General features: G+C 42.1%; 2 protein-coding genes across 2 annotated transcripts; one reads left to right on the forward strand and one right to left on the reverse strand.

The window, feature by feature from the left end:
- The first annotated feature begins 764 nt into the window (after window positions 1-764).
- Window positions 765-7,356, forward strand: LOC125024077 (peptidase M20 domain-containing protein 2-like). The gene is made up of 7 exons (XM_047611741.1): window positions 765-1,739; window positions 3,237-3,385; window positions 3,460-3,602; window positions 4,899-5,053; window positions 5,767-5,893; window positions 6,095-6,202; window positions 6,384-7,356. Exons 1-7 carry the CDS (start codon window positions 1,335-1,337, stop codon window positions 6,521-6,523), a joined length of 1,227 nt encoding a protein of 408 aa, XP_047467697.1. The 5' UTR covers window positions 765-1,334; the 3' UTR covers window positions 6,524-7,356.
- Window positions 7,357-8,134: 778 nt separating this feature from the next.
- On the reverse strand, window positions 8,135-22,174 carry LOC125024076 (gamma-aminobutyric acid receptor subunit rho-1-like). The gene is made up of 10 exons (XM_047611740.1): window positions 21,595-22,174; window positions 17,180-17,230; window positions 16,966-17,072; window positions 15,999-16,066; window positions 15,006-15,229; window positions 14,263-14,345; window positions 13,476-13,616; window positions 12,904-13,056; window positions 11,192-11,388; window positions 8,135-10,179 (listed from the first exon to the last, which is right to left on the reverse strand). Exons 1-10 carry the CDS (start codon window positions 21,702-21,704, stop codon window positions 9,877-9,879), a joined length of 1,437 nt encoding a protein of 478 aa, XP_047467696.1. The 5' UTR covers window positions 21,705-22,174; the 3' UTR covers window positions 8,135-9,876.
- Window positions 22,175-23,850: the final 1,676 nt, after the last annotated feature.

Here is a 23,850-nt window from a genome sequence, read left to right on the forward strand (position 1 = left end):
GATTGCATGTGGGTGTTGTAATAATGTTGACTTTTATTTCATTAGCGTTACATAGGCTATGTGAGTATATAAATAGCCAGCAGATGGCAATCCATCCTCACCAATTTTTTTTTTCTGGCTCATAGTATTAAGTCCTTATTGTACCATTGACTGGAAGAGTACTGGCCAAAGTCAGTCAGAAAATAAAAAACCTTGTGAGGTTTATTTAGGTTCAAGGAAACTACAGAACAAACGACTAAAAGCAGTCACTATATAAGAACAAATAATATCCTGATGCTTGTATAATTCAAAGTAGAACTGATTTGATGGCAGCATCTACTCATATTATTTGCTTGTGGAATTAGGATCCACCTTGATTAAATTAAATCTTTTAGCAGGCTTAACCTTAATTTCACACTTAAATGTCAAGGCATACTATAAAAAATATAAATAACTCTGGGTAAAATGTTACTGCTTTGTTTTCATGTTGTTAATCAACTTACAGGTTTTTAAAAGACCACTTATCTAATCTAAAGATATCATATAATTAACACTTTGCTTTCTTATTCCGGTTATGATAAAAGCCATACCAAAACCTCTAGTTCAATAGTTAAAAAAAAAAAAAAAAAAGTGCAGAGTTTCTGCACTTAAGTCTCTCCAGGGCCAAGGCAGCTTTGCATCAAAGGACTTATAATGAAGAAAGTAAAAGTGCGCTCTTAAAGAGTTGTTAGATAGTTGAAGTTGAAAAGGTAATGCGGTAAAAAAAAAAAAAAAAATGTTGTCTCTTTTATGCTGCCTCCTAGGGTAATAGAGGTGAAGCTCAACATTTCAAAAGAGAATGAAGGAATTCCTAAGACTGAGAATTCATTTTGAGATGAAAGGAAAGTTGAAAAAATTGGAACGTGTTTTCCTGGAGTGATCTGCGGAGGAGTGATGTGTGGGGGGTTGCTGGAGCTGAAGGAGATTGAGTAGTCATCTTTGACAGCGAGGGAAGAAGGTTCAGTTACGGCAAATTAGGTCTTTTTTGTTGGAAAAAGGAGCTTTGTTTTAGTGTGATTTTGTTATTGGACAGTTTTGCACCACTGGAAGAATGAGTTAAAACTCTTTCAGACCAAGGGGCTTTCTTTAATCTAAGTTAGCCAACATAATTTGAGGAAAAATGCATTAAATGTGTCTTTGGTGTTGGCAGCATATTTGTCATGTTCCCAATTAAAAACAAAACATGTAAGCTACTTCCGGATTGAACCCCTAAGCCCCGCCCACTCGGTGTTTATGATTGCTGTGCATTTTGGACTCTAATAAAGCCTGCAGACTTTGTGTCGCGTTAAAAAAAAAAAAAAGAACTGCCGGTTGAGATGGAAACACGACAGCAAATGAAAGACACCATCCAGGTGTTCATAGACTCACACAAAGACGAGCTGCACAGTTTGAGCCGGGACATCTGGAGCCGGCCGGAGCTCGCCGGTAACGAGACTCACGCTCACGACCGGCTGGTCCGTTACTTCTCCGAGGGGGAGCAGGCGTGGACGGTCCAAAGTCACTACAAATTACCCACCGCTTTCCGGGCCAGCTGGGGTCCAGTCGGAGGCGGGGAGAGAGGGGGGCACGTGTTGAACGTGGGCTTCCTGTGCGAGTATGACGCGCTGCCGGGTATCGGACACGCGTGCGGACACAACCTGATCGCGGAGGTGGGAGCCGGGGCCGCGGCGGCGCTGAGAGCCGCTGTAGAGGAGCAGGCTGAGCTCCAGGTCCCGGTGAAGGTAACTGTCTCACCACGACGAGTGCAACACAGTGTTAAACTTACTTATACATGAAATAATATATTATTATTATTTTAGAATAAGCAGCAGGAGTTTGTCCACAGATGTGTCCAAAATGGCAGCCGGAAAATGTTGTATGGTCAAGAGAAAATATTTTATACCCAATAAAATGGAAAAGGTTAACAATTATGGGGCACTCATTGAAATGCTTGGAAAATCTAAATTGCAACCTTGGAGTGTTATTATAGGTCATGAGAATAATTTTGTGAAATTTTTCAAAATTCAATCAAGTTTAATGAATTTACCATATAAGGTTCCTTGTGGTAAACAAGTGTAAACAAAAAACATTGGAACATAAGTGATGATTCAGACGCACACATTATCACATATAATTAACATTATCACAGTTGTGCTCAGCATTTATGCAGAGATGGACTTTGCAGACCACATTTGATCCTCATTAGACCTGAGAGTGTTTCCTTGATCTTCTCTTTTTGACTGAATGAAAACCACATGCTTCTAAACCTCACTGAGAGGCTCAGTGATTCAAGATTCAAGATCACTTTATTGATCCACGCAGGGAAAGTTTTATCCAAGAGTCTCAAGACAACAGAGAACACAAATGTGACCAGACATAGACATAAGAATATGAGTCAAGGAAAAAGATAAAGATAAAATCATCTTAAAAAATAGTGTAAGAATGAGGTAGTAAAGTTACAAAAAATATACTGAAAATATACAGTCCAAACTACAATCACAGATACAAGATATATAGACATATTAAAGTATCGCAGTGCATAGTAAATAAAGTATCTATAAAGTGTCTTGTATGTAGATGCAGATGCGCAACAGACAGTGCAATCACCCAAGCCATTAACCGTTATCCTGCTAAAAGTGATCTTGATGTTGATCATGAATCTTGATGCAATTTAAATGTGTGATTAAGTTCCCAAATATGGATCCTTGTCCCATAGAGAGTTAGCAAAATTTGATCTAATCAGGAGATGTTCTCAGTATGTAGATTATTTTTCTTCAGCTCCCCCAACAAACAACACGTCCCGTAATTATTACCACACCAGCAACACAATTTGTTGTGAGTATTTATTTTTTCTAATACAGTATTTTTGCAGCATCACATTTTTCTGTAGGAGGTTACAATACATTTTTTATTGTGCATCTATGTTACTTGATGAAGAAAATAAAACCTGCAGCCTCCTCAGTCCTCCTCAGTTGGGAGTTTAGTCAGTTGCTATGGAGATGGCTCCATGACAACCTAGGTCATGTACGTGGTTCATTCGAAGCAGAATGACTTTGTTTCCCCCTGATTCTGTTCAAGAAAAATTACTTATCTAACAGTAAGGAGGCCTTGAGTTGTTTTTTTGTTTTTTTTTTTGTCCTCAGCGAACTAAAGAATGAACTTATGAGGCTAAAGCAGTTGACTTCTCTAAACACATGAGCAGACATTTATGTTAAGTGTCTGAACATTTTTTATTCCAGATAACTGTTCTGGGAACTCCCGCAGAAGAAGATGTCGGAGGAAAGATTGACCTGATCAACGCGGGGGCCTTCGATGACATCAACCTCGTCTTCATGGCTCATCCAGCTCAGCAGGATGCTGCGTTCCTGCCCACCGTCACAATCGAAGAGCAAGTTCCTTTTGCACTTTTCGTCTCTTCTCTCCTTCCTAATGATCAGCTAACCTTTACATGCTGCTCCACAGGGTGTCAGTGAAGTACCATGGGAAGGCATCTCACGCCTCTGCATACCCTTGGGAGGGAGTGAATGCCTTGGATGCTGCTGTGCTGGCTTATAACAACCTTTCTGTACTCAGACAGCAGCTCAAACCAGAGTGGAGGCTTCACGGTGAGGAGCAGACAGAAGCCGTGAAGGATTAGCTCAGCTTTATAGTTCAGTCTTGACCTTGAAAGAAAAAGTTTACCTCAAGGAGGCTTTACTGTTACCACAACATAGCATGAAACGCTTTGAAGATAATCATTTTAAACCCACAATGCTTTACAATTAGAGAACCTTCATCAGCTGGATCATCACACCCTAATTTATCTGGAAAGGCAAAGAAATGACATGCAGTGACGCAATAAAGGTCCCCCTATATTTGGAGCTAACCCACTTTGGTCATGTGGTATATATGCTCCAACCATTCAGCAATTAGGTCACTCCATACTTTAATTAGTATTTGATAATGGGTCTGTGAGGATGTGAACGGCTCGCACCACGATAATTCGAGTTCACCATCTTAGCTCAGCCTGCTAACGTTCGATAATGGACTCTGAACACTCGCCATAGCTGGAAATGATCTGGGAAAACAATGATTTAAAGCAAAGAGTGACACACATGTCAGAAGAACCATATTTCTTGGCAATCTATCGAGTGTAAGTGAGACATTAAACTCTCAACTGCAAACGTTTATCTTGCCCGGTGCTCAGATGAGAGGTGTTTTGTGCAGGTTAATTTATTACCACTGACAGTCGCAGGAGGAATCCAGAACAACTGACTGAGTCATGAAGCAGCAAACATTGTAGCCCTCTGGGCTAACGTTAGCTAGCACACTGCTGCTGACACGTATTAAAATCTCATCCGCGGCTATTGCTGAAGAATAGGCGCCTTGTGAAGGTTTGCGTCTGTGTGGTGCATTCACTGCCCCTTGATCTGACACGATAGTCCTTTTTGCGCCGTTATTTTCAAATCATCTAGTTTGTGCAAGTTTGAGATTAAAGAGAGGAATGTGTCTGAAGTGTCTCCTTCAGTACGTGATGCAACTCGATGTCAGATTTGGGGTAGGATTTGAAAACTCTTGTAGTCTGAGCACAGATTTGTGACGGCAAGTCTTGAGGGCATCTGTGGAGCTCATGATCATTCGGATTCATCATCTGTGATCTGAAAGCCTGTAAAATATAATGGCAGTTTATCCAATAGTTACTAAGGGTTTTCAATATCATGCTGTCATTGCCGCAGTGTAGGGTTCTCAATATATTCTTCTTACATGGAAGGAGAAGACTTGGCGTCTGTGTCAGACCATTTTTCCGAGTATCTCTAACATCAGTGATCAAAGCATCTCCCTGCCTCATCAAATGTAGAGGGTCTTTTAAAACGGTTTGATGCTCTCCTTATCTGCCGTCTTTTTTTTTTTCTTCGCTACAGGCATCATCAAGCACGGAGGGGTGAAGCCCAACATTATCCCTGCCTACACTGAATTAGAGTTTTATTTGCGCACGCCACTACTTAAGGATCTTTGTGACCTGAAGGCCAAAGCTGAGGCTTGCTTCAGAGCAGCTGCAGTGGCAACCGGTTGCCAAGTAAGCTCTCTTTAAAAATATATCTTCCATTTGCTTTCCTTAAAGCAAAGACTTACATCGATCAGCCTCAACATTAAAACCACGAAGTACCATGAAGTATACGACATTGACACTCTTGTGAGAATTCAGTGGTTCTGCTGGAAAACATTTGCACCTGCCATCTGTGTGGATGTTACTTTGACAAGTACCACCCATGTAGACCAAACCAGACCACCTCCACCTCATAGCAATGACACTCACTGATGGCAGCAGACATCCCCAGCAGGATTCAGCCTGCAGGCATACACATATGTTTTAGGAAGAACTCGTAAAACATGAAAACAAGGTGTTGACCTGGCCTCCAAGTATCCGTGGGGTTATCCACAAAGACCCCTCCTCTCGACCCACAGGATGCACAGGACACCCTCAGAAGGCCCATGTCCATCCTGTTTTGAAGGCATAATGTTATGCCTGATCGATGTAGGTGCAAAGTGTGTATGTTGATATAGTAGTTCTGAATGCACTCTTGTATAAGGTTGCCTTTTTTAAAAAACTATGAGCGTAACTATGCTCTCAGGGGTGTTCTTGTTGTTACGTCATTTATCTTCAGGCAGCTTTTCTCATTTTGCATGTGTAATCTCATATTCGTACACACACACATATATATACACACACACACATATATAAGAATATGAGATTACGTTTGTATAGTAGCGTGTGTGTGCTTCCTTTAGGTGGAGATTATCTACCCAACCCATTCCTACTACAACACGCTTCCTAATAGCACACTGGCAGATCTGTATAAAAGTAATGGAAAAGCCTTGGGGGTTCAGTTTCCAGAAGAGCCAGCCGACTTTTCTGGTAAGTAAAAATGTAATTTTTATAAACAACTTTCTCATAGGAACTTTGTTCCTGCTCTGCACGAACGTAATATATAAAACATAAAATGTGAAACTGCAGAACTGTGATCTATTATTTTTTTTTTCCCACAGATTGTCTTTTTTGTTGTTCATTGAATCAACACAGAATCATTATCACAGTGAATTTGTAATTATCTGGCAGGTTCTACAGACTTTGGCAACGTATCATTCATAGTCCCCGGTATCCATCCTTTCTTCTACATCGGCACGGAGGCGCTCAACCACACGGAGGAATACACAGAAGCAGCAGGTATGGCAGCACGCGGCCATTGGGAACAGATGTTTTCCTGTAATGACATTGATTTTCACTGTAATCAGACGGTTCGAGACATCATCTCTTTCCGGACCACTTGGTCTCTCTGTTTATGTTTACTGCGGGCTTTACTTTTCCTCCAACGCGCTTCTCTCTTTTTTTTTTTTTTTTGCGCCAGGAGCTGAAGAGGCTCAGTTGTACAGCCTGAGGACGGCCAAGGCTCTGGCTATGACAGCTGTGGATGTGCTGTGCTGCCCCGATCTGCTCAGGCAAGTCAGAGAGGACTTCAGCCTGGCCAAACTGAAACAGGAGAAGTGACAACAAGGAGGCAGTACAGCTTTGAGAGGTTCACAAAATGAACTGACTTTAAACATATTCACAGAAAAAAATGCCTTTTTTTTTTTTTTGCAGCTGACAGGTTAGTCATAGTCATCGTTTGAAGTCAGGCTGGCCAGCAACGGTTCAAAGAGTCGGGATGGATGGGGCTTTTAAGCAACACCTGAGTGGAACAGATTACCTTTAAACTTGCTACGGTTTAGGACCGACATTTAGGTTCTGTTATTCCTGTTTGAATGAATGTCTTTAAAGCAGCTATAATTGGTAACTTTATAATAAAAACACATGGAATGATCATGTGAATTGGGTCACTCATAGAAACGAACCTTAAGAGAATCATCGCGTGAAACTGCGGCTCCAGACGCAGCCGTGCGGCTCTTTGTTTAGCTGTCCACCCACAGGTTTACTGTTTCAGTTCACTCTCTCCGCTCGCATAGTGCTGTTTTCACAAAATGACTATGCCGTGCTCTACGCAGCAGACCGATACACTTAACAGCAATCAAGGGGAACGTAGTGGACCACTTAGCAGTTAAGGCCGCTCGGTTACTCCTGGATGTTTGAAGCCACATTTGAATAATAAGAGAACAAAACTGTTGTCAAATACAGTCCGACTATGCTGATGTTGTGGCCTTTTTGTTTTTATCAGACTTGTTGATGATGACATAAGCATGTACAGTATCATGTTTATTTCTGAGTAATGTGTTTATACACTGCACAGATGTGGAGAACACCCCCGAGATGTTCACCATCTGTGGTTATGATGACATGACAATAAAGTGACTCAATCAGTTTGGGTAATTTGGAGGCCAGGTCAACAGCTGGTGTTGTTTTTTTATGTGTTTTGAGTCGTTCCGAAAAAATGTTTGTGTGTGGGTGCCTGTGTCAAGGAGTCGGTGAATGTTAATTACTTCTCCTGTCAGTGGTCCTAATGTTGTGGCTGGTCAGTGTATAATTCTCACCCGGTCCGGCCGGAAGTGGTTTTGCTTTGAGCTCTGCATCTTCTTTAAATAGTCGTGCTACCCCACTCGCTGATTCTGATTTCCGAGCATGCTTTCATCAGCTACACAGACTCAACCTTAGTTTCCCAAGAGTGGTCAGAGTTGAGGTAGAAAATCAGATTCTCAACATCTATTTGATGCTTTATCCTTTGATGCAGCGATGCCTTTGTTGGTGTGTTTTTTTTTTTTTCGTTTTATGGTGCACAAGTTTAAATTGTCACCGCGCCCTTTGGGACGTTGCTCAAAACAAAAGTTTAAAAAGAACAAACAGTCTTCAACAGAATCCACTATTTCGGGGAAATAGATATACACAACATATGCTTGTTGCTTCTTACAAGTGAGCAGTTAATGGCATTACAGAATGTGCAGCTTATATGGTTTATTATGATTGCTCATCAGGAATCAGACGGATGCCAGAGAGAAGAGAAACCTCGGAGCTGGTAGAGATCCAGAGTCTCATAAGTGTCAAAGCGTATCCTCCAGGACTGTTTAAATATACTTAATAAGACAGCAGGAAAATATGATTAAAAAAAAAAAATTGAGAGCAAGACTTAACAGGTCACGTGGAAAAAAATGTCACCATCAACTTCAAGTGTCAAGTGTCTTAAGTTGATTTTAATGTCTGCAAAAAGCCATTTTAAGCCATGCATCTCAATGCATTCAGGTTTGCTAAGTAAAAATATATACAATGCTGAAGCTCGGCTCAAATATTTTTCACATTTTCTGAAAACAAAACATTTATTAAGCATTTCCCGACACAACAACATGTTTAATTAGTTTAATTTAATATCCGTACGCTTGGTCATTAAATTGCCATGAACCACCGGAATAATTTTTTTTATATATCCTTTGCCTAACAAAGTATAAGATGAAACAGACGATAAAACTAGCAACTAACAGGTCACAGCGAATCTCAAAGCCTCACAACACCAAACAGAGGAGATGAGCTTCAGTTGTATCTAAAAATAATAATAATAAAAAAAGAACAGAAAAGAAATGAGGACATTTAAAAAAAAAGTCAATAGCATAATAATTTTTTTGGGATTTACTAAACATACATCTTTACATTTGTCATTTAATTAAACTGCATTATTTTTGCCTTTTGCTAAACTTTGCCGACTCCTCAAGTGCAACGCAGCAGCTCGACAGCAAAGTAACTGCACTGGTGCAAACTTCACAAGAAAAGGTAACAAAAACTGAATCATACGAGCATGCTGCAGAAGAAAACAACAGACCCTCAAGAATGAGAGTAAACTGAATCGTTATTTTTTTTGTAAGAAGGAATTTTTCCGCATTTTATTTTCTCTTGCAGAGTAAGATGTGGAATGATGCGAACCTTGGCGTCTGTACAGTAACTACGAAGCTCCAGTCAGGAGACCGTTAGCCTAGCTCATCACGGAGACAGAAAATCGGGCAAAAGGGTTTAAAAATAAAAACATCTGCATGCCAGCACTACAAAAGCGCACTAATCAGTTATGTTACGAGTCATTCATTTGGTATGCATAGAAACTAAGATGTAAAAACAACAATTTGTTGTTGTTCCAAATCATTTCCTAATTGGTAAGACAGAAAGTTATTAGTCCCAACCAGAATTTGCCAGTAAAAGTGAGCTTTTATGCTGTTTTTTCTACTAATTAAACAAATGTACAACTCTTTAATTAGGGAATTGTTGACTGGTGGGACAGAACCAAAAATCTGAGCTTTTTTTTTTTTTTTACTTTGTAATTTTTATGCTAAGCTAACTGGCTGTTGGTTGTAGCCGTATATCTAACAGACCAAAAACTTTCTACTTTCTCAAGTGAATAATCACATTTCTCGAAATGTCAGACTGTTCCTCTGAAGATTTTTAGTTTGTTGGTGATTGTCAGGTGCAGATTAAATAAAGAAGAGGGAGGATCCGTCCGTACACTGGCAAAGGCCCGTCAGCGTCGGCCCGTTTCCAGTTCACATTTCCAGGTTTGAAAACACGTTCTGAGTCACTGCATCGAGATTTGATTTGCGTTACACTGCGCATTAACAGAAGTGTGTGCGTTGCTGTGAGTTCTTAGATGACGACGATATCCACAACATCCTTCCATCGGAAACGCCATAGTTAAAACATTAAACCGCACAGATTTCACGGAGCGTCACAAACAGTGGCAGTTTTTGTGTAGCTCATTTTTCAAAGTCATCACTTTTAAGAGGCTGGGTCAAGAAGGCAACGGTCACCCGTCTGTCGATGGTCCCCATGCGTCTAATGAACAGTTTGTGAGTGCAAAGTCATTGTTCCTGCACTCGGGTCGAGCTCATGTTGTCCCCTCGTGGACGGCTCTCGCAGCCTTTCCCCCGCACCCCACGTTATGAGTAGATGGACCAGTAGATGATGTTAAAGAGGATGTACGCTCCGGGAAAGACGACCCTTGAGTACTTGTCAATGGCGTGGGTGTCTATCCAGATGTTCACGTAGCCTCTGGCCGGCTTCACCTGGCCCGTGATTTGCGGGTCATTCAGCGCCACCTGAGCCAGAATTCGCTCCTGGCGGCCGCCGTTCTCTGGGATCCCATAATTCCCTGTGTTGTTGATATCTATAGACCCGTAGCCAGTGATCTGGGGGTCTATCATCATGTCGTCGGGGTTCCCAATGCCGCATGTACACGGCAGCTGAGCCAACACGCAAAGTGAAGAAGAAGAAAAAAAAGCAATTTCAACGCTAATTTTCAACTTTCAGTCACAAAGCAAACTAGAATGAGAATATAAATACATTAGATTCTTAAATGTGTATCGTTCCTTTCCACACTCAGGGGCTTTAAGCAACTTCGCTAAGAAACACTGATAGAAGGATGTTTGTGCTGGAAATATTCCTCGGGGTACGTGGGCAATTTGGCTCCATATGCCGCAGCAGTTGGCAGACGAAGAATAGCAATATAGTACACGAGCTGTAGTCCCAGAAATAATTTGCCGTAGCCCTGAGCTTAGAGCTAAGCGAGTGCCAGTTTAGAAAATATTTATCTGTTTATTGGAAATGCACATAAATTATTCATTTGCGTTTCTATCCGTTTAGAAACACGCTCACGCGTAAGTGTGTAATATTTTATTATAAAATCAGGTCAGTCGTGTGTGTGTGTTGACTTACAGAGAGCTATTATTGCCTCTCTTTAACTTACATGAGACATCTCTTTCATCTTTTATTGCTTTTAATGAGGGGGTCTTTCCAATTTGTAGCAGTTCAAATTCCATCTACAACCATGCCCCATTTAGGAAGTGTAATGAGGCAATAGAGAGCTTTTAATCTATATGAGTTGTGAAGAACTTTCCTAGGCTGCTAATACAATAAAAATGTGGATGAATATGAACATATAATATAAGCAATGATATATTAGACACCCATGTTTGCAGGCATGGTGTTAATTTTTTACCAAATCTCTCTAACCTAGATTTATAAGAGGAAACAATGAACAACAATGAATAAAATTCTTATAATAATGATAAAAAATAAATGCTAGAATAAAAGTAAATGTCCTATAGATTTTTTTTTTTTTTTTTACTTTTTCTTTGGAACATTTGTCCACTACAGGATTTCCTTCAACTTAAACCTGGCAGCAGTACTTGAATTAATAGGAAATGATAACACAAAGTAAAAAAACAAAATAAATAAATAAAAAACTGCACTTACTCGCTCCCTCAGCTTCCTCTCTTTTCTCTCCTGTACGGTGGAGAGGTAGTTAACCGCCGCATACTCTATCACCGACAGGAAGACAAAGACAAAACTGACCCAGAGGTAAATGTCCACGGCCTTTATGTAGGAGACCCGTGGCATGGAGGCGTTGACCCCGGTGATGATGGTGGACATGGTCAGCACTGTGGTGATGCCTGAAGGGGAGGACGCAAACACTTTAGTCACAGCAGCGCTGTTATTTACCTGGTGTGTTATGAAGCTAAAGCTGAATGTCATAGTAACGGTGATACATGACAATATTTTTTCCTTTCTTTTTTGTAGTAATCAATATTAAAGCATGTCTAAACTGTATTTTGTTCACAACTATAAGACTGTTTTGTTATAGCTCCCAACTTCAGCAGCAAGGTCAAAGGTCAAAATTAAACATTTACAACTTTGAAGGGGTCGCAGTATAAATTTTAGGGGTCAAGACATGTTTACTGATCATCAGAAAATCAAGACGTCGTATTGGCATGGCTTTATGAGCGCAATGTTGGTTAAAACTCGAGGCAGGCAGACTCTCAAAGAAGAGAATCTATGAATAGATGAGGCAAAGGCTGTCTGCGCCGCTTCAATCACCGGCCAATCTGAAAATGTCAGCGGCCAATCAACCAATCAGAAAATAGCATTTGTCGTTGCCAGGTGAAATAGGAGCGCCCTAACCACGCCTTCCGCAAATGCGCGAAAATGTGCACTCGTCAAAGAACTGGAAGTGGAAGTCCGTGATCTGGTAATCACTTCATTAATTATTATTCAATTAACTAATTAATTAATTGATACAATAGTTGCCTATTAACGTACATTCTAGGAACTATGCACGATATTTGTTTATGAATCATGGTAGGTTATCTTTAATCGGCCCACCTCCCCCAAGTAAAAAATAAAAAAATCAAACTCCAACCATGAAGACAGAAATTCTGCCTTTTTGGATGACTTATTGACAAATACTTAGAAAATAAATAACTTTTCCGTCAATCTCAGTTGAGTTCCGGTTGGACTAGCAAACATCAGCATGCTAATATACAGTATAACAACACATTAGCTTAATACTAGCATTTAGCGATAACAGTTTTTGGTTTAGGACACTATCTAGGACACTGTTAACCTTGTTCTCTGATCTTTTCTTTATTTGTGTTGCTTTAATTTTTTTGATTCTTTCAGTATTTTTTATGATATGATTAATAGTCCACGGGTTTTCTAAAGCGTGGTTGAGGCTCAGCGCTGTGATTTTGAGCGTCTCTGTCTTGGTTTTGACTTCAGCTTCCCAAAACCTGGCCAATTCAAAAATGGAGTGTGTGTGGAAATGGGGTGGGTGTGTGATGTTAAGAGAGGACAGATATTGATCCACCTGTCACTCAAAGCGACCACGCACCTAATCACGCCTCCCTTTAAGCACTGACATAATTTAAACAATCACGTTTACCACAGTATAGCTGTCATGAATGGGGAAATTAGTCATAGAAACCAAGACCATTTTTTTGCACCAGGCATTTTACGTCACGGTCTTTGGGGATTGCCACAGTTTTGGGGATTTGAAGAACTGTAAGCCTAACCACGTGGCAGCCCTTACTCCTAGCGGTGTCGCCAGTTCATTCATTCGATTCCCCTTTCCCTTTTGCAACCAACCTACGTCTCTTCGCACGTCACCCTAAAGAGAAGGCCTCTCATACCTAGCGGCACCCTGGCGGGGACGGCCCTGCGGTCGATCCAGAAGGACACCCAGGACAGCATGACCATCAGAGTGGCAGGGAAGTAAGTCTGCAGCAGGAAGAAGAAGATGTGGCGCCGCAGAGTGAAGTGTATGTACAGCCGATTGTACCAGCCTAGGAAGAAGAAATAGCACTGTTACACGCACACATTGTGTTAGCCGCTGATACGCCGTATCGACACTTGAAGCGGAGGTTTCCAGCTATTCTGGCGGAGAAAGATAGGACACGAAATCCTTTTTATGCTTCAGGTTGCTCTTGTGAGCTGTAATCTGACGTGTGGGTATAAGAAGGCTTTTTACAGGGGCTTTCCAGCAACGCACAAGTGGTTGGCGAGACTGTGATTCACTGCATGTTTGAGGGAGGATATTAGTATGTTCTTCTAGGTGTAGCATTCAAGGGACATGGATTTTACGTGACCTCGTGCTTTAGTTAGAAAAGGTGCACGAGGCCCACTTTGGGACGATTTACATAATCTAAGTTCGCTGCAGTGTATGCATTTGGAAGCGGATGTGTTGCGGATTACGCTGCAGTACCTGTGCTGCTGTAGAAAGCCAGTTTGGTGGTGGTGTGAAATTTCTGGATGAGGAACTGGGACAGAGATATTCTGTCATCGGTGTTCAAGGACTCGTTGCCTTTCTTCCAGTACAGCATGAGGTCGTCATCGGTGTACGCATCTGTAGGGTAAATATGAAATATATTAGTGTGAACAAGATGTTAATGTGAACAAAAAGTATGACGGAGATGATTTCAACACAAAAAAAAAAAATCGCTTCAACTCTAAAGCCCCGCTAGCGTTCCCTAGAGGCTGTGAAGCCTGTGTAGTGTCTTCATACACCCCGTGATTCTCCTAGTCTTTGAGCCTCACCCATGGTGGAGTTGTGGGAATAGCATGAGAGGAAAGGGTGATAAAGTTAAAGCATTGCATTCTCTTTGAAGTGCGAATTAGCACAAAAACATCCGTGGCATGATATAGCTCAGAATTCACGAGATGTCTGGTGACATTTTGGCCTGAGGAGGCTGCGAGAACAAAGCTCCAGTGAAGCGTCCAAAAATGGATATTAGGCTTTTTCATGTACACGCTGCGTGAGTATTGCAGAAGCAATTTACTAAAACACATTCTTCTCCTGTTAATAATGGAGCTTTGCAGCAGAGTAGGTTGAGCCGTGGCTGGAGAAGGTATGTCTGTGAGGTCACTGGTTCGATCCTCTCTGTGTTCATGGTACCTGAGCGAGCAGCTAACAAGGAGGCTGCCTACGCCTCCAGATTAATGATATCAGCTCACACCGACGTCCGACTAAACATTTTTGCGAATCCACTCACAGCTCTCGATCTCCAGCGAGCAGGTTTGGGTGTCCAGGGGGAAACGACTGAGATCCATGTTGCACATGGCGGTGACCGTGACTCTGCAAATGGAAAACACAGAAAACATCCACTGTGACGTGACATCTGAGAGAACGGAGGAGTGGAGATTAGGGTCACACACACATTCCTGGCTACTTAAGTTAAGCTAAACTAACATAAATAAAGACTCGGGCTGTGTGCGATGAGCTTCGTAGTGAGGTGCGTGCGCGCGGTGTTATTTTATAAGCCGCCTCTGAGTCCTCAGCTTATGACTGTGCTACTTTCACGTCCTTTTTATGGAGCCGTTTTTGTGAACAGCTCCTTCTAACACTTTTTTTTTTTTTTTTTCCCAAGTTCCTGTCCTGCCCTTTCTGCCGTGTGCCAGTTGTTGAAAATACACCGAAACTAATTAGTTTCTCGATTAAACAAAGCTTAAAACGTCCATGCGGTGAGCTAGCATGTGTTTTATAATCTCCTCTTATAAACTGTCTCCAAAAAACGTTGGCGAATGTGCTGCGAAGGCCAACAAGGACAATCAGCAGCGAGTTTTTCATTTTTTAGTTACGTTTTTTTTTTTGTACATTACAGAAAAAAAACTTCCAATTATATATAAAACGCCTGCAGGAGCAATTTTCAGAATTACGAAAAGCCGCATGGGCACAGAGAAGGATGAGTTGTCGGTTTTAATATTCAAATGAGATTTAAAATAAGCCAATGAACACCTCAGGCTGTAGAGCACGTTGCCGTCGGGGTGAACCCTCAACATGACGTTGTCCGTGGTGGTGTCGTGGATGAAGGAGCGCTTGGAGTGGACGAAGAACATGTCGGGGACCCAGATCTTCTTCACCAGGCGACTGTCGAAGGTCATGCTCTGGTTGTTGGTGCTCGGGAACGCCAGCCGCTCGTCCTTCCAGTAGTGACGCAGGTACAGCGTCATGGTGAAGTCCTGCAGATGACGAGAAAAAGAAGGAAGGACGGTTTATCGAACATTACTCCGTTGCTAAAACTAATCTTTCACGAACACGCTGCACAGCCTCTGAACTCTTCTTTTATCAACATTTTGAACGTTGACTCCATTTGTTTTAATCTCCCACGTATCATGCGCGACCTCTCTGACCTCTTCTCTGTATCAAATATATATGCTGCATGCATGCTGCTTCTCCCCCCACGTCCGTCCCAGCTCCACTGTTTCTTTCCGTCTCCAGCCTCCAGTGGACGGATCTTCTGATTTGAACTGCACTCAGCTTCCTGTTAAGAATGATTTTTTTCCCCCCGCTGCCGCCTTAGTTCTTGCTCCTGGGGCTTCAGTGTCTGGTTTCTGTAAAGCGTCTCAAGACGGTTTTGATTGTTATTGAACTGAATTGTACTGTTGGAGCTACTTTGAACTACGTTTCAAATATTTATGCAGCTCAGTCCAGTGCTTCCCAACTTGGGAATCTCCCCTGGTTTGCGAGATGATTAGTCGAAGAGGGAATAAATAAATAAAAAATAAAAAAATACAATTCTGATGCATACATTTACATTTTTCATTTTTATTTTGTTAAATTTTAGAGAAAGTTGCCTCATTTCTGTTGAAACTGTTTCTTAAGAAGTTCAGTGGGAAAAATATCTACAAGCCAAATGTAGTTGACAAACACATAACAGGATGAGTACCTTGTAGCTTACTGCAGTATATTATTTAAAGAACAACATTAAAAAGGCGATTTCATGCTCACCATGTCCACTTCAGAGATGGTGTCAAGACTTTCAACCTGAACGTCAACTCCGACGGGGATCGGAGGACCTGGAAGGAAATGTGTCAGAAATGTTATTTTCCTGCATAAACGCTGCTTTCTGTTTGATTATGCATGTGAAAGCAGACGGAGGTGTGAAAATGACCATGACGGAGACTGTCTGAACCTTGTTTTGTTCCGCTTTGGGAAAAAAAAAATCGCACAAACACACAGCGGCAGCTCGTGCCACGATCTGGCTCAGATTCTTCTTTTGACCTATTTCAGGCCTTCTGCTCTGCGTCGTCATCATCATCATCATCATCATCATCCAACGGCACACGAAATACAATCAGGTCAGAATAATGGATCAAAGTTGATGCGGCGGTGGATGAAATCCAGCTTTCTTCCTGCTGAGATGCCGTTTGCGCTATAAAAAGCCGACGATGGGATTCGGCAAAGAGTCGGTGTATTTTCAGCAGCAGATTGTCGTGTGATTAACAGTGATCTGATAAAAACAGTACACATTGTTAAAAGCCATGGATGATGTATTTCTATTTGATTTTTTATTTTTTTTTTAGTTAAATACAGCTTTTTCGTTTGTGGTCATTTGCCTGGAAATCCAAACAAAAGATATTATTATTATTCTCTTATGAAACAAAAGCCACGTTTGACTTTATCTCAGTATAATCCTGGAGTCCGAAGCCGACATCAAATCCCTCTAATATACAGTGAGGCAAAAGGCGTGTATTAACACTTGTGATGTAAAGTGCTGAGCCGCAATTGGAAAGTCGGGCTCAGCTTACATGGATGGTGTCACTGAGGTCTTGAAGGGCTTAATGCTCCCAGGTCCAAACCACTGATGACCCCTGCACAGATCTTAGCCAGTTACACTCAGCGACACAGCTCCTGCGGCTTGTCTGGGCTACGGGGCAACACTTTTGTTTAAAATTCTTAAAGCGCAGCTGCTGACCTCCGAACGCCGGTCTCATGGTGAAGTCGTGGTCGTCTATTCTCAGGAGCTGCTCCGATTTGGTCATCGGGGACTTGGTCATGTCTGGGCTTCGTTTGTAAATTGGGCTGCAAAGCGAAATAAAAAATAAATAAAAAAAACATTTGGTGTGATAATGAGCCCTCGGTGACGTGCAAGAATAAATATGTAACATTTTAAGCCTTTTAGTACTTGCCTCCCAGATTTGTGACCTCCACCCCCCTCCATTCTGGTGTCTCTTCGTGACCTGTTAATTAAAAGCAACCGTTGAGGAGAAAACACAGAGAGCAGCCTATAATATATTAAAAGCCTTTTTGGTGCTGTATTATGTATTACCTTCGTTTAAAACACGTTTTTTTTGGGGGGGGGGGTTAAAGGTCACCTGTGAGATATAGAGATATACACCATTTCAAGCTAAATACTATACTTTTTAGTCTTTACTTTTACTACTATTATTATTTTATTTACAGTATATTGGTATACTGATTTGCATGTTAATTCGTTTTTTCAGTTCATTTTCTCATTTTGTACCATTTCTTCATTTTTCATCGTGTCCATGTTTGTTTTCCACTTTTATTAATTATTTGGCATCTATTCTGCTCCAGGGTGTTTTTTGACTATGCATTCATGGTCAAGCCTAGTTTTAAGTTAAACTTGGTAACACGGTCTGCATGTACACTGAAGCATCTGGCTCAGGACCCTGAGCATAGCGTGCTGCAATTGTCAGACCTACGAGTAATGGTGCGGCTTCTCAAACGTATGGAGGACTTAGCGTTTTCTAGGTCACATACAGTGATGAGGTGAATGTGTGCTATACGGTTTATCACTGTTAATGCCGAAAACATGAAATCCAAATATGCCGCCTTTGGTTCAGGGAAATTAAACGTGCATTGTTCACTATTTTTTTTTTTTTTTTTTTTTTTACAAATAACTGATGCAAAGGGAAACAATGAATAATCTAGGAATAAAGAAATAAAATGCAGCGTTTTAAGGCTTCTCTGGCTCACAGCAGCAGCTGCAATTTGCCTCTTCACGTTTTGTTTTGATGCTTCTCACGTCCTGACGAGACCCCGGTTACATCACACTCATTTTAGCCACGAAGGGCAAACGAGCCTTTCCACGTCACATATTCGTTTCAGATGCAAGCTAGCTTTTTCCCTCTCTTTTTTTTTTTTTTTTTTTGGTTACACTTTTTAAGAGAGCTGCCTCTGTGTACTTCTTTCAGGCAGGCAGCTTTTTTCAGTTCTAGGCCACGAGCAAAAAGCAAGAGGGAGGAAAAAAGAGAGAGAGAGAGAAAGAGTGATGAATTCCAAAAACCCCAAAATGGATTAATAGAGTAGAGCATGCTGTGACAGACAGAGCCAAATCCCCGTGACAGCCACATACATGCATTAAGGAAATACCACAGAAGAAGAGACTGAAAGAGAAAGGAAACGCACAAAAACTAAATATTTAACCACGAGCCGAAGGCGACAGCGAGAAGGGGGGGTTTCGCTGGGTGCTGGCTGCGGTGATCTGATGGGCAGTGGGTGCTACTCGGCTGTATCTACCCAGCAGCTGGTTCCTAATCCTCTTGGCAGAGATGCCTCTCCAATCCCCCCTCTCTGCCTGCCTGCCCCGCACTGCACACCGCTCTGCTCTGATTCCACCGTTTTGTGCAGCCGTGAGCCTGCATGCATGCACAATCGGCGGTAGCTGCGTGTGGGGTGGGGGAGATGCGCCAGGGTTAATAGGCCGCGTCTCTGCGGAGGTCGCACTGGATGCGTAAACGTTTGCCCACCTCCGAGAGCAAAGCAGCGAGCGGGAAGAGGAACAGAAGTCGAGAAAAAAGGAGGTTTAAAGATTACGGACTGTTAAAAAACCAACAGATGGACATGATGTAATGTCTGAATGTGATGTATTCCCAGACGTAAACACTGATACAGACTAATTTGGGGGGGAAAGCAACAAGGAAGATTTGTTTGCTTTCCACTAACCGCGCTTAGTCGGCAATTGATTTAAAATTAATACATTCAGTCAAATATGGGTGTTTCAGTCTCATCTAGTTAGGGTTCGGCTCTCTTGGCCTCATTTAAAATGCTATTTCCTTTGAATTTATGTGTATGAATGATACAGAAACATTAGCAGCCCTCAGCTCTAATAAGACTGAAATTACTTCATTCTGTGTGTGAGCAAACAGCAATTAACCTTTCCCAGTGAGATGGGATTTTGTGCAACCACTCCAAATGATCATTTTAAAGCTCGTGAGGGTTGTTCTCTTCCTCTTCCTCCTTCTTATCCCCATGTGGGTCTCCACCATCCTACACAAACACCCCCCCCCCCCAAACCACCAAACCACCACCGTCCCCGAGCGAAGAAAGAGAGCCTCACGAAAAACTCCCACAACCCACGGCAGCAGCGCCCCAGACGCTCTCGCGATTTCACACCCAGCAGAGGAGGAGCGGAGCGAGGAGGAGGGACGGAGGCGCGAGGGTTTGATTTGTGCACAAGTGATTTTTTCCTCCCGCTCGGAGAGGAAAGCGAAGAGATTTGCATTTGATTCCCATCCGCCAACTGCGAGCGTCGGCAGGGAGGAGGCCGATGTGAGAGGGTTTATAACAAGTGAGGGAGGGGAAAGAAAAAAAATTTAAAACGACAAACAACAAACGCCAAGCACAGGCTCGGTGACAAGGCGACGCTGCCATTTAAAGATTACACAGCGGCTCTGAGCCACTTGTGCTCTCTGTCTCTTGCAGATTCTCCACAGACGATTTGAATTGTGCTCCTCTCATACTTAACGATCGTCTTAATCACCCTCGGGGGCTCGGATGATCATTTTCAATGACTGTAATTTAATTTCACGGCGGATTGTTTGGCTTTGAAAAGACGGCTTCTGCCCCACACTGCTTGACACAGTTGCACCTTCAGCGGGAACAGACCTGCCTCCTCCTCCTCCTCCTCCTCCTCCTCCTCCTCACCCCACCCCCCCTCTGCACTCTGGGTTTGTCAGAAAACCCAGCAGGTACTTTATGTCAAATGTGTGTGTTTCACACAAAACGGATGAGAATCCCAGCAGACAGCTGTTTGACGTCGCCTCTGATCTATAAATAACAGCCGTTATAGCATGAAAAGTGATACTGTATCTAAAGGCAGGGGGATTATGATTTGACAGGGTTTGTTGAATTTATTAAGTGGATGCAAATCATGCAACGATGATAGCATTATGAAGCGTTACAGCACTGCACTTTGCCAGCTTGGGGAAATCTTATCATCTTCACCAGAGATTAATAACCAAGGCAGTTTCTGACTTGGTGCCGCAGGCAAACAGTCGGACTCAGGGCTAATACTTCTACTTTTCTCAGCAGATGTGTCGGGGTGCATTCTCTAAATCGAGACGCAGCACCTGGAAATCAGTTAATCGACGACAAAATCAATAACCAAACAGCAGATAAAAGAATTTCAGTAGAGCAAAAAAATTCCTCGTCTGACTTTTCGAACGTGAACGTTTGCAGCATCGCTTAAAGTTGCGAGTTGTTGAGGCTGCTGCTCAGACGCTGTGCAATTTACACCTATTACAGGAAAACGGCAAGTGATTGGTCATGTAAATAAGATGCTGATTGCTTTCAACAGATGGGAAATGTGTCTTGGATTCGGAAACGCGCTTGCAAATTATGATAATCGCGCGCCGAAATCACAGATCTGAGAGAAATTAGGAATCGCATTTACATAGATTCTGCGGATTCAAGCAACAGGGAACTAAAATCATAAATTTCCATCCAAAGTGTTTGCTCTGGCCACACCTACTCCCCTCTGCATTCAGCAGCGTTAAGTGCCACATCAGTGCTAGACGTCAAACACAAGTAATCAGAAAATGAATTTGCGGCCATTTCTAAGTAAAAAAAAAAAAATTCTCCTGATCGATGCTTCCTAAATATAAATATGTGAAAATAAGTGCTATTTGAACACCTGACAACAATCTGACAAGCACATCAAAGTGTTTTTATGCCTCAATATGCGCTGGAGGTCTATTTAGTTTAGTTTTTATGCAACACTCCTTCAGCTGCATATATAGCAGACTCACACTTTTCTATACAAACTCCCTTTAAAGTAGAAGCCAGTTCAATCAATAATTTGCTGAAGTGTGGGTGCTTTCATGACGCCCACATCTGGTTCAGTCCCGACTAAAAACACCTAATCCAATGGACGCATTAACAAGGCACCAATTAGCCTAAATAATCACCTGAACACGACATTGACTACAACCGTCGCCAACGGGGAAAATGGTCATTAACTGGCCCCTGGAGCAGTCGTGGGGCAAGAGAAGCATTTACCAGTAGTACATAAATAGATGTGAGGATTTAGGTCTCCCTCTCTCTCTCTCTCTCCGCTCTCCAATCTGCTGTCTGAATAAGTCAGTTTTCAGAGGGGGAGGGAGCACCACAGGTGACACAGGAAACGGTGGATAACACTGTGTGTACCTAAAATAACATGAACATAATGAAGTCCTTTGGGGGAGTGGGGGAGGGAATAACTTTTACAGATCAGTACAATTTTTTTTTGCATTAAAAGCTTTAAGTTAAACATAAACACTCGTCGTCGCATTCAACACGTTCGCCACTTTGTCGGCATTACCTGCTTTGTTTGTAGGTTTCCAGCTTGTGACCTCTCGACTGGACCATCTTCCCAGCTGCGGCCGCGAGCCAAACACACAAGAAGAGCACAAGGACGGCATCCACCTGCATGGTTCACATTCCCCAGAGGACGGACCTCTCCTGTCAATCAGAATCTACTCCCCTCCAGGGTCTGGAGCTCTCTGCCTTCCTGAGTCATTCCCTTCTCCAGCGCCGGAGCCGACAAGAGGGAGGAAAAACGGCAACGGCGGCAGCAGCTACACTGGGCTATTCTACGGCCTGAGTGGAAAACATCCTACGGTGCTTAATCTCCACAGTGGGAAAAGCAATTTTGACTAAACCCATAAATCCTTGAGCGTCAGATGGTGCAGATTTGATCCCTCCAGCGGCGGATGTGCCTGCCTCTCTGTGCTCTGCTCTTCTCAGATATCCTGCACCGTGATGTGCTCTACTCCACTTTGCACCGCCCAGAAACACCAATTCTCACAATGATGCAGCATGCTCATTTGTAAGGTCAACGGTTTAGAGACACAGACGCACGGAGACGGGGCTCTGTGTCTGATCTGGGAGGAATCTCAGCTCCCTCTGATGCTGGAGTCTCCCGCTGACATTCAAATTCACAGAGATGCATTTGTGCTTGTTTCGGGATGAAAGGTTAGACACGGTGCTCTGACTGCAGAGTGATTTCTTTGGCCCCCCACTGTGAGGGTTTTCATGTGTTTTCCTTCAGGGGATACAGATTTGAGAATTTTATTTTTGATGCCCCCAAAAAAATGTAACACAGGCAGACACGACGACACATTCAGCTGGCAATAGATATTATTTCAGTGACAAACAATGCTGCATGGAGTATTGTGTCAATAAAACATTATAATACTTCTGGCATTTTGCAGCAACGATTTGTACACGTATATTCAAAGATGATGAAAGAAAATACAACACTACACACATTTGGTACAGTATAGAACATGAATCTTGAGAGTCTTCATCTCAGTCTCCTGCGATAAATGAAAAAAGAATACATTTTGCAGCACACTAGAGGGTCCACCGCTGTTTATTAAAACGTGTACTCCTTGGGGGGACAAAAAAAAACAAGACAAAACAGGTCCAAGCCCTGACGTCACCATCCAACATGTGTTCCCCTTTTTTTTTTTGGTTTTGTTTTTTTGTTTTTCAGCAGGCTGAACAGCTGGATTATAAAACCATGAATTTGGGTTAGCTCCATCTACGTCAGTCTGAAAACCGGTGTAAGAAACGTTAAGCGTTGTTTGTGTATCTTATTTGAGGATCCTTCTTGTGCGTCGTCAATGGCTACCAGCTGCCCAAAACAGCGTTCATATTTATTTATCATGACAGCTGACGTTCAGATACTTAGTAGCTTAGTAGCTGCAAAAAGTCAAAGTGAGCCTTGAAGGAAATTTTAAACCAGAATTTTTCAAGTCTGAAATACAATTCTAACTTAAAATGTTACTGACTTACTAAGTACGTCTAATCACACTATATGGTCACAATAAGTGTAAGGAGCTAGCGGTGATGGCTTCACGATGCCAAAAAGCACCAGCATTTGGACACATCATGAAGACTACAGCTAACAGCTAACAGCTAGCTAGTACGCTCCGTCATTGACCGCATAGGAAGATGGATGAACCCTCTGCGTTGTCACCCAAAGGTTTTGAGGAGATCTTTTTCTTGGCAGTACCTGCTCACCGTGGACACCAGCCAGTCAAAGCATTTATTTATATATGAAATGTATTGCTTAAGCATTGACAATCTTTGCTGATAGTTGTACTGCTGGATAAGGTAAGTAAACTAACCACGTCGTCATTTTTAAATAACTCTTCATCATATTTATATAAACATAACTAGCAAATTGTGGTGGGCGGACAAATCACCCAACCTAGCTCATTCAGTCTATGCTAGGCTAGTGGTTAGCCATGCATCACAACAGATAGTTGGTCTTTCTCTGACTCTTTATTGTTATTTGAGAGTAAAACATCCAATTTGACCACTGAAGAGGCTATGAGGAAATATATATATCATGTAAATATCTGGGATTCAAATATCACCGATGGTGATATCAGCATCAGATTTTACTTTATTTGATATGGTCTGTATGTGTGAACACGCCCTTGACATCTTAATGTCTCATTGAGATCAGGGTTGTAAATGTCTTATCTTGCAAATCATTTATATTTATTAATATAATAATGTTCATAATGTCCAACACAATTTAATATGACTAATCTGAAACAAAAAA

Source organism: Mugil cephalus, chromosome 17 (genome assembly GCF_022458985.1).
Source record: "Mugil cephalus isolate CIBA_MC_2020 chromosome 17, CIBA_Mcephalus_1.1, whole genome shotgun sequence".
In the NCBI taxonomy this organism is placed as follows: Eukaryota; Metazoa; Chordata; class Actinopteri; order Mugiliformes; family Mugilidae; genus Mugil; species Mugil cephalus.

Bases quoted from the DNA above. Each gene is read 5' to 3' on its own strand.
- LOC125024077 (XM_047611741.1), top strand. From the start codon at position 1,335: ATGGAAACACGACAGCAAATGAAAGACACCATCCAGGTGTTCATAGAC. The intron at 1,740-3,236 runs GTAACTGTCTCA...TTTTTATTCCAG, and splicing joins AGCTCCAGGTCCCGGTGAAG to ATAACTGTTCTGGGAACTCC. The intron at 5,054-5,766 runs GTAAGCTCTCTT...TGCTTCCTTTAG, and splicing joins CAGTGGCAACCGGTTGCCAA to GTGGAGATTATCTACCCAAC.
- LOC125024076 (XM_047611740.1), bottom strand. From the start codon at position 21,704: ATGCAGGTGGATGCCGTCCTTGTGCTCTTCTTGTGTGTTTGGCTCGCG. The intron at 16,067-16,965 runs GTCAGCAGCTGC...ATTTCCTTCCAG, and splicing joins CATGAGACCGGCGTTCGGAG to GTCCTCCGATCCCCGTCGGA. The intron at 10,180-11,191 runs GTAAGTGCAGTT...GTGTTGGCTCAG, and splicing joins AGAGGAAGCTGAGGGAGCGA to CTGCCGTGTACATGCGGCAT.